The following is a 13,001-nucleotide window of genomic DNA, read 5'->3' as shown; positions in this document are numbered from 1 at the left end:
CACATTTAAGGGGGTTAGATTGTAAATACAAAGTTGAGAGGAAAGATAAAACTTGAATGTATTAGTCTTGTGATGAGAAGAGGTAGCTTGAGGTGGTTTGGGTATGTGGAGAGGGTGGAGGATAACTTACTGACACGGAGGGTGAAAGGTGTGAACGTTGAGGGTAGCGTTTAAAGAGAGAGACTAAAAAAGGCTTGGGACAGGGCCATACAGTGTGACATGTGACATCATGGATAAGGGACTGAAAAGAGAGGCTGCTAGAGACAGAGCCATCATTAGGTAACCAAGGCAGATGCATGCAAGTATGTTGGGGTCTTTATAAACGAACAAAAATGAAATTTGAGTTGCACTCATTTTTTATCCAACAGATCTCAGTAATTGTGAGCACAAAACGTCTGCGAGAGGAAGTAGATTATCTGCAGCGTTCCTTGGAGGTGCGAGCCCAGTTGGAGGAGCCTGCCCTTGCTGGCTTGCAGTATTTCAAGGCATCAGATGCACCATCTGAGATGGCACATCTGGCCACAAAGGGGGAGGAGATCGCAGAGGAAACTATCATGGGATACCTGAAGCTCTGGGCATTGTTTACGTGTGCTCACTATGGCATGGAGGTATGGTGTATTATTTTATTGGTGTCCTGTATGGTGCTGGAGAGGGATGCTTTTATATGTTGTCACTGATATAACTGGACTGTGAAAATTTCTTGTTATACAAACACCCTTCACCTCCCTTCCTATCCCCCCAAAAGAAGGGGAGTGGTCAGCAGGAGAGGGCATCTTCAGCCTGAAGTCCACTGGGTTCACATTAAGATGAACCTGAGGTTGCAACTACTGCTACTACTACTATAGTAATTTTACTCTAACTTGGTCCAGTTATTCATCCATTTCCATCTTATTTCACATAGCTTTTTGGCAGAATAAGACATTGCTATAGCTGTATATCCTTTCCACAGTACAGTAACCCCTCCAATATCCGGATCAATAGAGCCATCGGTAGGTTCGGATATTGGTTTTGTCCGGATATTGGGCCCCAGCCTATGGACTTGTACTTACGGACCCTAACACAGAGAAACACCTATACAACTCCCTCCGGACATGCATAGCACCTATTTAACACCCAAATCACACCAATAAGGCACATAAATGACTGAAATAAATGCAATAGAAACATAAAATGTGGGTTTAGAAGTATGTTCATACATTAATAAACATTCTGGTACTTATGGACTCTAACCGAACCTAACCGAACTCTGAAAAACACATTCCTACTGCACATGCATGAGGTAAGTTTAGTATGGAAAGAAGTACAGTATGACACTTTCTGGTAAGTATAGTATGGGAAAAAATACAATATGAAACATTCTGGTAAATATAGTATGGGAAATAGTACAACATGAAACATTTTGGCTACTTACAGCAAGTCCCTGGCCACCTCGATGAATAACCGCCTCCTCTCGGACTCTGACAGTAAGAACGATTTCCTGAAGCACTTGCACTACACTCTTCCTGAAGTCTTGCACTGAACTTAGTCAATAACACACAGAAGTCCGTTCTTTTCACAGTGTTCACTTTAGTCCAATAATGTTCCATTAAATTTAAGTGTTGCACATTAACTTTTCCCAAGTTTTTTTAAGTTTCCAAAGCCAAAACAAAGAAGGTTAGTTACGTTAAATTTCTTTTCTACTTAGTCTTTTCTCCCAACTTGAAAACCTTAACACAACACACCGTTTTTTTCACTGCACAACACTCAAAATTCCCGTGTGGTCTAGTGGAGAAGTTCTTGTTGTTTATTCACTGTCAGAGCCCGAGAGTATCACTGGCAGGCGTCCAAGGGGTGCATCGGTGGGTCGTGGTGATGGCGTACCGACTACAGAAGACTCTGAAGACAGCCGCAAACTCACGTCGACGGTGACTCCACTGTAGCTGATGTGCTGGGCTGTGGCTCGGAGCATGAGGGCCTGTCTTGGGAGGCAATGGAGTGGAACCAGGGCTTGGCACAGCGGGGGTCACGGGCCTGAAAAAACTGTCAATCGTTGACTGACGCAAGGACCCGACGATTCTGGCGATTGATGATGCGCTGCCGGAAAGCACGCACTTCCTCCCACGAGTCCCAAGGGCCCCATCTCCCTGTCGCAGTCTGGGTGTTCCAGGTAGTCTAGGACGAACTCTAGATGTTCCCGGAGTGCGCTCAGCTTGGGGATGGCTGGAGTAGTGTCCTGCTGGGCGGAGTCTGCATCATCATCGCCTTCGTCGTCGGAATCTTCAAGTTCGGGACTGACACCAGCAACCGACGCGATCTCGATATCAGACAACGTCTGATACCCAGGATCGCCCTCGTCGTCGTCCAACCACTCACGAACATCGTCCACATCAACATCGTCGCCGTGCGTACGTGGCCGTGCATGGAAGTCATCCACGTCAAACCCTAGGAAATCGTACTCCACATCTGTTCCGAGAAGCAGACGAGACCAACCATTTTCAAGAGTTTTCACAGGGACTTCCTTCCATGCACTAGCCCAGTTGTACAGCGCAGACTTGATGTTGTAGCGGCGAAGGTTTTCCAAAGTCCGCTTGCCTCGAGTGTCACGTCCTTCCCTGCGCTCGTCCTCGTCCTCGAGAACCACCATCACCTCGTCCAGGAACTTCCGACGGTACAGGCGCTTTGTTGCCCACGATCACTCCTTGGTCCATTGGTTGAATGAGAGCAGTCGTATTAGGTGGCAGAAACATGCACCTATCTGGCCATTCTCAGCAACCAAGTCCTTGTCGCACGGGTGGGCAGGTGCATTGTCGAGGAGAAGGAGAGCCTTTACCTGGTCGCGAGGAATTCCCAGTGTCTTCGTCTGGTAATGTATGACCTCCTTGACGAAGTGATGGTGAAACCAGTCTTTAAAAATCACAGCTGTGAACCATGCTTTCAAAGAATGGTACCATACGACAGGAAGGACATCCATCACCCCACGAAGGCACCGAGGCTGCTTTGCACGGCCAACAATAACGGGCTTAAGCCGGTGCATGCCGTTAGCATTGGCACAACACAAAGCAGATATCCGTTCCTTAGAAAGCTTGCGGCCAGGTACACGCTTCTCCGTCTCATCGGCCAGAGTGTTCGTTGGCACCAAGCGATAGAATAGGCCAGTTTCGTCAGCGTTATAGACTTGACCGAGAGTGAGGCCCTCCCTGTCGATCAAGCCTTTCACCTTGTGCCGAAACTCGTCCACTCCATCCTCGTTAGCGTCCAATGCTTCGCCATGTGCTTTACGATTAGTAAGGCCATGTCGCAACTTGAACGCGAAGAGCCAACCCTCGGATGCCTTGAAGTCTAGGGCGTCGTGAAGCCTTGCAAACTTCTCAGCAGCAGCCTTCAGCTCCGTTCCACGTACCATCACACCAGCTGCATGTTGCTGTCGATACCAAATCAACGTGGAGCGGTCGATCTCTGCATACTTGGGGGTAAACATAACCTTCCTCTCCACGTTGCGTTTGCTTCTCGACGAGAAGTCAGCCGTGTACTGCATGAGCTTGTCTCGGGAACGCTTGATATCGAACAAAGTCGACTGGGCCAGGTTGAACTCGCGGAGAATGCGAGCGGAAGACCAACCCGCATCAACCTTCTCCAATATCTCCCGTTTCTTCTCCAGAGTCAACACCACTCTCTTCCTTTTCTCGGGAGGCAGGGCCATCATCACACACACTAAGAGTAGGGCAGAGAGCAGCAGGAGGCCTTGCAGCAAGTACGGCACCACCACAAAAGCGAGCACGTGGGCAGCCATGGCGAACATCGCAGGTCTTGTCGCGGTGAGAGACAGGCGGGAAGTGGGGAAGATGCAGCGGCGCTCTATCGGACGTCGGAGGAATGACGAACCAAAACAATGCTCTCACGCGGCGCGCGCGGCAAGTTCAAATTACGGACGGCAAAAAAAATCGATTGGGGGGGGGGGGGAATGTTTGATCCCAGGATGATAAGGTTCGGATATTGGGCGTCCGGATATTAGAGGGATTACTGTACTTCTTCATGACTGGCATCCTATTTTAACATCAATCTATTTGATACTTCTCAGCAGTGAAGGTGGAGAGATGGAAGTTATAGACCACGTTAGAATAAAAATGAGCATAGTGTACTGTATGTGATTAGGGGCTCGCCTTTATTGTGGATGGTGCTGTGTGTGAATGGTACAACTTTAGAGATGGAGCTGAAAATTTTTAAAATTCATGGTCCATTTTATTTGGCACTTCATATTAGAAGAACAGATATGATATGTAGAGCACTGTTCAAACCATTTTGCTTTGGACATTTAATGACCAGGAGGACATAGTTATCACCCCTGTTCAGATTACAAAGAGGTCAAGATTGGTAGGGGAGGAGTGTGGAAGTTTGGTTCCTGGATGGACGCTGCACTTACAGCTCTCCACCCAGTTAATGGGGACACCATAGTAATCTCTACTTGACCTTATTAATTGGTTATATGGTAACCACCCAGCATTGTAAATGGTAAAGGGATTCCACAGTAGCTTCAGTGATTGTTATGGTGTGGCATAGTTGCTGTTTCTAGTAAGGGGAACATATCAAATTAAAATTGTCTTGCATCCACTTTGGAGCTGGCTGCTGCACACCTGAGGTATCATGTTGAATGGAAGTATTATCAAGTTCAAAACCATCCAGTCACATTAAACTTCTTAGTGTCTGAACTAATAGAGCCAAAGCCTTTATGAATAATTGGAATTTACTAATACTTAAGTCTTAATCCTACCCCTCCCCCCCAAATGGCACAATAACCCTTATCATAGTCTGTACAAGCACAGTAGATTAACCCAAAACATGAATCTAAGATATGAATAAACATGGCAGTGGATTGTATTTGGACACAGCAATGTTGGTCATTCATCTTGGTTATTTTTTCCAGTGTGGTAGGTGGGGGCACTTACCATCCACTCACTCAATGTAGTGCTGCTCTTGGGTGTCTACCCTGTCCTCGTCTCTATCCTTCTTTCCTTCCATCTTCTTCTATCTTTCTTTCCTTCATTCTTTCCTCATCCTTCTGCCTACGGGTGACTTTACACTCCCTCTTCTGTCTTTCATTCCTTCATTCTTTCCTCTTCCTTCTGCCTATGGGTGATTCTACACTGAGTGACAAGCCAAATGGTTTCCTGTACACCAGGAAACTATTTACTATGCTGGGTGGTAACCATATAACCAAATTTTGGCACCTGGTGGTTTAGTGGGTAATTATTGTGCTCCAGTCGGATTGCGCCGGTGAAGGCTTATATCCAAGGGTCCAAGGGGTGGTTGGGGTTTATTGCTCATGTAATGCCGCTTAGAGATGAGTGAGGTTGGTCACTCTCATCTTAAATGTCAGGACCAGCTGCCTAGCCCTGGGCTCCTACGCTCCTAATGGGGCAACGGAAGATTGAATGATGGATGGATGGTAGTGGGGTAGAGAGAGAGGGTTACATCTCCTCCCCAGTATGGATAATGGCATGTTACGGATAATGCACATAATTACGAATATTAGGAAGTTTATTGTAGCAGTGTCCAGACAAACTTAGGCTATGTGGACGTTGCTGTTCCTAACCCTGCCCTAGGGCAGGAAAGGAGATCTGGATGATTATGATGGTGATTATGATTACTGTATTCTGTTCCAGCAGATGCCAGATGATTTTGCTAAGCTGAGTGTTAGTACAGGAACCAGAGTGTTAATATCCCTGTTTTACTTTGCCTTCTCACAGATTGACAACCTGACAGTGTCGTTCTGTGATGGGCGAGCACTGTGTCTTCTCCTACACCACTACTACCCAGATCTCTTGCCACTAGCCAGCATCAAATGGCAAACTACACAGAACCTCCCCTCTCAGGTCAGTTGCTGTTGTATTTGTTGGTGTATTTCTGCATTCTTGTATTGGTTAGAGCCAAGATTCCAGGGGCTTGAGTGATGAGTTAGTGGGAATGTGGCTTATTCAGTTGAGCAAACTTTGATTAGTATCTCGTTCTATCAGTTTTTTTGGCTGGGTCTTTGAACCCCCTACCTCACCCAACTTTAGAGAAAGAAGGTCTGGATGATGATGATGTTGATGTCATATATACCCAGTATATGTATTTAAATACTGTATGTGTGCACCCGTCTGGCAGCGAACTCTCACCCCTTTTCTGTCCAACTCTCCAAAGCAAGAATTAACCGTTACTCCCAGTCTTTCATTTATGCAACAGGTCAGCTCTGGAACTGTCTCCCTCTGTCTGTATTTCCTACTGCCTGTGATCTCCAGTCTTTCAAATGCAGTGTGTCCAGGCATCTCAAAATGATCGAATCTTGAATTTGGCTTTCTGTTGTATTTAGTTTTTCTCTTGGAGGGAACTGTTACTGCGGGCTCATGGCCTTAGGTTCCTTCTTCCTCGCATTTAAAAAAAAAAAAAAAAATAAGTGTCATTCATTTCATTTTTGAAGGCTCCAACATGCTTGTATGTGTCGGCTTTGGTTGCCTGATGGCGGCTATCCATGCTGCTCGATCACTGGCAGCTTTCCTATTCAGTCCACTATCCTTGAGGTCACACTCAATAATCACGTCCCAGGTCTTTTTCGGTCTACCTTTCACAACCCTACCCCCAACAGTAACACTTCTCACTTTCTGCACCCAATTATCATCCTCCATCCTCTCCACATGCCCAAACCATCTCAGTCTACCTCTGTATATATATATATATATATATATATATATATATATACACAGTATATATATCTTTAAGAGACAAGAAGAGATCAACTTGGGTGATAGAGCAGACTAAAGTCAAAGACATTATAGAAGTTATAAAAGAACAGAAATGATGGGGTGCAGGCCATGTAACGAGAATTAGGGATAACCGATGGAGCAAGAGGCTGACTGACTGGACACCAAGAGACTGTAAGCATAGCAGAAAAAGTCCAGACATGAATTGGAGATGAGATAGAGAAGTTTACAGGGAGAGCATGGCAGAGATTGGCGCAGTCAAGGAATTTGTGGAGAAGGTTGGGGGAAGTCTTTGTTCAGCAGTGGACTTATAATGGCTGATGATGATGATATATCGTACAGTATACAGTAAAAGTCCTGTAATCCGAATAGCAGGGCGCCGAGGGTCTTTCGGACTATTGGTTTTTTCAGACTATTGAGAGCGACCTTTGAAAACAGAAATTTGTACATGATCATTAAATAAACATTTAAAATGATAGGGGTTATTGTTTTACTCACCAGATAAAATGATATGGGTTATTGCTTTACCCACCAGAAATGCATAGAACTTTAGATGAATAATTGCAGGCAGGTACATGCAAGTCCAAGCCAGATAAATCCCTAGATAAAGGCCAGAAAAATTTTAAAAATTTTGCCTCGACAAATTTGGAGTATTGGGATTTTTGGATCATTAGTATTTGGATTGGAGGACTTTTACTATATATATATGCTGTACCTATACACACACATACATAGTCAGTCTCTCTCTCTCTCTCTCTCTCTCTCTCTCTCTCTCTCTCTCTCTCTCTCTCTCTCTCTCTCTCTCTCTCTCACAGCAAACTGTTTAACCTCAAAACACAGTAAATTCTCTGTTGTCCCTGCGTAATTCAGCCGAATATTGCACAACACTGGATATCGCATAATTCTCCCAATCAGCTGTCCAAACGGCATTGACCCGGGTACTGTGTTACTATCCATCTCAACCCTTAGTCTTTAAAACTTTCCCTACAATATTACCCATGAGTAAAAGATTAAAGTCAGACATAAAATACAATACAATATTGATACAGTACACTCACAAGCACTGATTTCTGCTCACGGGGGTCACCTTCCTACCCCTGTATACCCAGGGAAGACAGGAGGAGGTGGGGGGGAATGAAATGAGCACCACCCGCCTCTTCCCAGCTCCCAGCCCCCTCCCCTCAACTTTTCTTCCCTCCCTTCCCTCCACCACCAACACCATCATTCCTAACTGGCAGTTACATTTCATGCTGATCGTATACTTAAAAAACTCTTGGTCACACAACTATTACACAAACAAGCACTAAAATATATAAAATGTATTTTGTATAACTATCAGTACTCTGCAGCAAGAAATTTCATCCTGCCCTAGCGTGGGAAGGGAGGTCTGGATAGTGATGATGACTATGATAACGTTCAGTCTAAAACAGTATCATAAAGAACGGCCACCCCAGGCCTCATATGTTGGGCTCGCCGTTTATTTTGTTAACACACGCACACAAATTTCGGGGTAGCAAGAATGAAAATTATTTGCCCTCTGTGCCGCTATAAGAAAAGGAGAATTTTAACAATGTTTTTACTCACTGCTATAAGGAAGAGAGGCTGTAATATATGTAGTTAAATAAAAGCAAAAACTGATGGTCAGAGTCTACCATCTCTGTACTGGGACGGATATTATTCTTTCCCTCCTTGAATATCAATAAGCTTTATTTCTCATCCATTTCATGTATTTGACCAGCGAAACATGTAATGTTTCTTCTTTATGAAATATTAGCATGACACGGCTCAAGATCACACATTTCAACCTTAAACACAAGCCCTCTTGTGCCTTCTGCCCTGCTGGACCAGGGTTGCTTGGTTGTCTTTTGTACGCCAAATTCATCAAATTATGATTATATATATATTTATTTATTTATATATACTATATATATTTTATTTGCTTACTTGGTTGGCCTTTTCTTTTTTTTCTTCTTCTTTCCCTAATATGTCATAGATTTTCATTATTTCTAAGTGATCCTCTATGTTACTTTTAACGCTCTCATGCACGATAAGTTTCAGTAAGTTTTCCAGCACACGATTTTTTCTGCAAGGCCGTGCAGCCCGGCTACCTGCGCGTGGCAAGTAACACATATTCTCGCTTTATTTTCGCCACCCAAACATTAGTATACTGCCATGAAACCTATATCATCTTATTCGTCGATGTTTGTTCTAGTTGATACGCACCACAAAAAAACAGGAAAACACGAATAAAACAACATTAGGCGGCCAGAAATAAAAATTTCACTACGTCAATTTCACTTCCCAACATCACCATTCGAATGCTTTCCATCATACAGGAAAATGTTATTTGAAGTTTTGATAGAGAGTTTCATCAGCTTTCTAAAGAGACAAATCCAGTTGTGATTGGATTTGTAGTTTTCAAGAAAATAGCCAAAACTGAAAGCTGTTTTGAAAAAAATTCAATGAGCTCTCATTCAGAACTTTTCTTGCACACCTTATGTTTTTATTGCATAATATTATGCAGAATTTCACGAGCTTTCTAATGAGCAAAGATGGTTTTGTTACACCTCATAGTTTTCGAGTAAATTGCCAAAAACGACTGGGAACTCACGTCCGTGCGTCACTTTTGTGATGCACGCACAGCATATGCAATATTCCTGCCTACGTAACAACGGATTTTTATCATAGATATTACATTGTTATGTCTTGTACATGCGTAGAATTTACTGCTCTTTATCGTGGTTCTTACAGGAAATCGATATGTCCAATAGTTTTTGAGTAATTGGCCGACCAAGTGAAATTATTCCTCAGAGCACTTTTGACTTTTACGGCAAGCGAGGAAAAAAAAACAAAGTCTGTTCCCCCACCTTTTCCTACAAAAAAAAATGCTCCCAAAGGCTTATATTCTGCAAATGAACATATGTAGAATTTACTGCTCTTTATCATGGTTCTTACAGGAAATCGACAAGTCCAGTAGTTTTGGAGTAATTGGACAACAAACGTAGAATACTCCTCCTCACCCACACGCGAGATAAAAAACATTCATTCCTTGCCTCACCCACGGCTACATATTTTCGCTCGTTACGTTTTATTATTTTCTTTTTTTTACTCAAAGAATACACATAAATTATCATAAGGTTTTTGATAGTGCTCTCAGAAACTCAGTATGACCACTAGTCTTTTTGCTAGGTTCTGATACTGAAGCTGAACTTTCGTCCATCTCATATGTGTGTATGTAAAAAACATTACTTATTTATGTAAAAAATATTGAACTATAGAAATAGGTCAATATACAAATCAGCAAACTATGGATAACTCCCTTCCTCCAGAGATGTTGAGATGCTGGCAGTAGCTTGAAGATGAGGAGTTATGTAGTGTGTGAGCGTGTGTGGGTCAGTGTGTGTGTGGGTGTGGGTGTGGGTGAGTGTGTGTGCATGTGGGTGTGTGTCTGTGGCTGTGGCATATTTTCTTCTCTCCTTGCAATACATTTGCCTAAACCACATGCAGTGCACACAATAGATTTCTCCACGAACATTCGCTTCACAACATACGTATGTATATGTGGCTGTGGTATATTTCTTGTCTCTGACACTTGCGCTATGTTTTAGCTAAGTCAGTCAATGCATGAAATATTTCTCTGTGAACACCCACTGCACTATTTTATATGTATATTTCACACTAAACCATACACAATATAAAACACTATCACCTGATTCCATCCCAACCTCCTCTATTATTCCCGACTCTATGGCGTACATGACCGCCTGTTTCCTTAGTGACTGTTGCATATCTCTGTGGCATGCATAATGCCTGCTATGGTAGGTCAATTATTTCACCAATCCAGGCACTATATGTTTCACATATATAAGTATTGGCTTCACTATATAAAGGTAAAATACTCACATCATTTACGGGCAGGGTGAAGTAGAGTGGAAACCCCGTTATAACAAACCACACTCCTGCCTGTAGGCTTAACGGCTGATAACGGGCCCCAATGATTTACAGACAATATATCTGTGTTCCATAGACACAATCACTTCACATTATAGTCAACAACACTATACAATCACAGTATTTCAATAATGGCTTCTGCCTCGGGTGGGAGGGGGAAAATGGCGGGTTTAAAGGGACACTGACAGCTGCGCTACTCTCCTGCCCGGCTGGTCGTGAGATACTGAGACATTTCTGCTACACGTTGTCTCATCAGAGCAGTCACAGTGTTGCCAAATGCTAGCCTCGGAAAAGAGTTGCACACACTAGAATGCACCAAAATTTGACGCAAATCAGCCAAAAACTTTTCTTTTGACGGCATTTTTTCTGCTTAGGAACGCGATTCGTGTGACTGTGCTTCTTTGTAACAAACCACATGGAACGTGAATCGCGTGACTGTGCCTGAGAGGGTTAAAATCACAAACTCAGTTGTTACAAACTAACTTAGTACAGGGAGTCCCTAGTAAATGAAAGGGTTAGGTACCTTTAAGATCTTTCATATATTGAAGCATTTTTTTCCCATAAGAAACTTAAGAAAATGAGGAGTTGCATTCCAGGAGCCCCCCAGAAACTGTCAACTAACTACTCTGTACTGTACTAGGCTGGTTCTTAAATCTACAGTAGAAATGTTAATAAAAGCTAAATGAACTTTAAGCAGTTGTTTATTTATCAAATTACTGAGTAAAAAATAGAAAACGGTACTGCACAGTATATACAGGTGAGGCCCAATCTCACTTACGCCCTGGCCTTTCTCGTGTCTCTGGATAATTTCGAGCTTGTGCTCCAGCTTCAGGGTTCAGTGTTGCTTCTACTTGAGAGGCTCCACAGATGTTGATGATGAAGGTGAAGGATGCTTGGGTGGCATCATGCAAGATGCAAAAGATTCTCAGAGTAGAGAAGGCACGCACTACAGAGCCAGGAAGCATGAACAGACTTGTCTCCGCACAATTTCAGCCTTAAACAATGTATAATTTTCATATGCAAAACTTTGCAGGTATCTTCAGCATTTTTCAGATGAAGCATTGTTCTTCCCTTCCACACTCAGTAAACTTAGAAAACAAAATTATATGAGTTCAAACCAAAGGTGCAGCTAGAGACTTAAATGTCATGGCTGTCATACCTGGTATGCTTTTATGACATCTAGTAACCATTTTACTGCATTTATTGCACTAAAGCAAATTAAGGAAGTTAGTATAACTATCGAAGAATAAATCATGAAGAGCTTATGTGTGGTGTATGAATAACTATCATGGGAGAGATATATGGTGTATCAGTAACTATCATGGGAGAGATTTGAGAAAATATGCGACTTCTGGTCTCTGCAGGGGTAGTCCGACTTCTATATTGAACTAGCTGGCGATCACTCGCAACTCTGGAGTTAGTGATGCTTGGAATTGGGAGGTACAGGTATAATTATTTCTCCACTGGTTTTTGTAGTTTACACTTTTCCAAGTCACTGATACCAAACCAGTTAAGTGTTTCCACCCCCTTTTTTTTTTTTTTTTTTTTTTTTTTTTTTTTTTTACCTATGAGTTTTTGAAGCTAAGCACACTGAAAGAAAAGGAAAAAGGAAAAAGAGAAATGGTAAAAATTTAAAAACTTCAAATGGAAAACCCAACTAAAAAAAAAAAAATCTGTATGTAATGAATTCTCTTACCATCATTGCGCAAGTGATAATCATAGTAAAAACTATAAAATGCTCTTTTCCTTTTTGCTGACCTCAATCTTGCAAACACTGTCATAGAGGAGAGGGGGCACTATCATAATATTGTAATGGATGTTGGGGATAGTTATGATTGAAGGTTTCAAAGCCACTGGGCCAGGTGAAAATTTCCTATGCCATTATATCTTTGTATTTGCCCCCTTTACAGCATATTGACTTGGATATGTCAATGGATGACTCATTCAGTGAAATGACCTACACTGACACCAGCAGCCGGGAGGAGCACGCGGCTCGTCTGGCCAATGAACGTGACAACTTTGCACTCTTTCTCGACAAGGTAGGTACTGTGTGTATGTGTTTGTATGTTTCTACAACAGAGATAGATAGATGTACAGTGGCCTTGTGTCCACTACAATAATTAGGTAGATCAGACAGCACTGCTGTATTAGACTAATTCTGTACTGGACAGATAATAAACCTTTTGGAGAAATTATTTTGACCTGACAAGACAACAATCCCTGGAATGTTGTAAAACAGTGATAGACAAGCATACAAAATTGGCATGTGGGATGAGTAAGGGCAGGTAGCACAAAAAAAAAGAAAGGGGGGGGATATTGTTCAACATGTTATGG

General features: G+C 42.7%; 1 protein-coding gene across 1 annotated transcript in view; it reads left to right on the top strand.

Moving 5' to 3' along the window:
- asp (microtubule assembly factor abnormal spindle) overlaps window positions 1–13,001 on the top strand; it is an 82,233-nt gene that overhangs the window by 35,084 nt on the left and 34,148 nt on the right. The window contains exons 13-15 of the mRNA XM_080268765.1: window positions 369–608; window positions 5,724–5,849; window positions 12,578–12,706. Coding sequence (XP_080124891.1) covers window positions 369–608; window positions 5,724–5,849; window positions 12,578–12,706 — 495 coding nt within the window. The remainder of the gene's footprint in view (window positions 1–368; window positions 609–5,723; window positions 5,850–12,577; window positions 12,707–13,001) is intronic.

The sequence above is a fragment of the Coenobita brevimanus genome, chromosome 4, assembly GCF_032717465.1.
Source record: "Coenobita brevimanus isolate Jiangsu-jjx chromosome 4, ASM3271746v2, whole genome shotgun sequence".
NCBI lineage: Eukaryota > Metazoa > Arthropoda > Malacostraca > Decapoda > Coenobitidae > Coenobita > Coenobita brevimanus.
The sequence above is the reverse complement of the archived record's forward strand: the minus strand, read 5'-3'. Positions and strand labels throughout refer to the sequence as shown.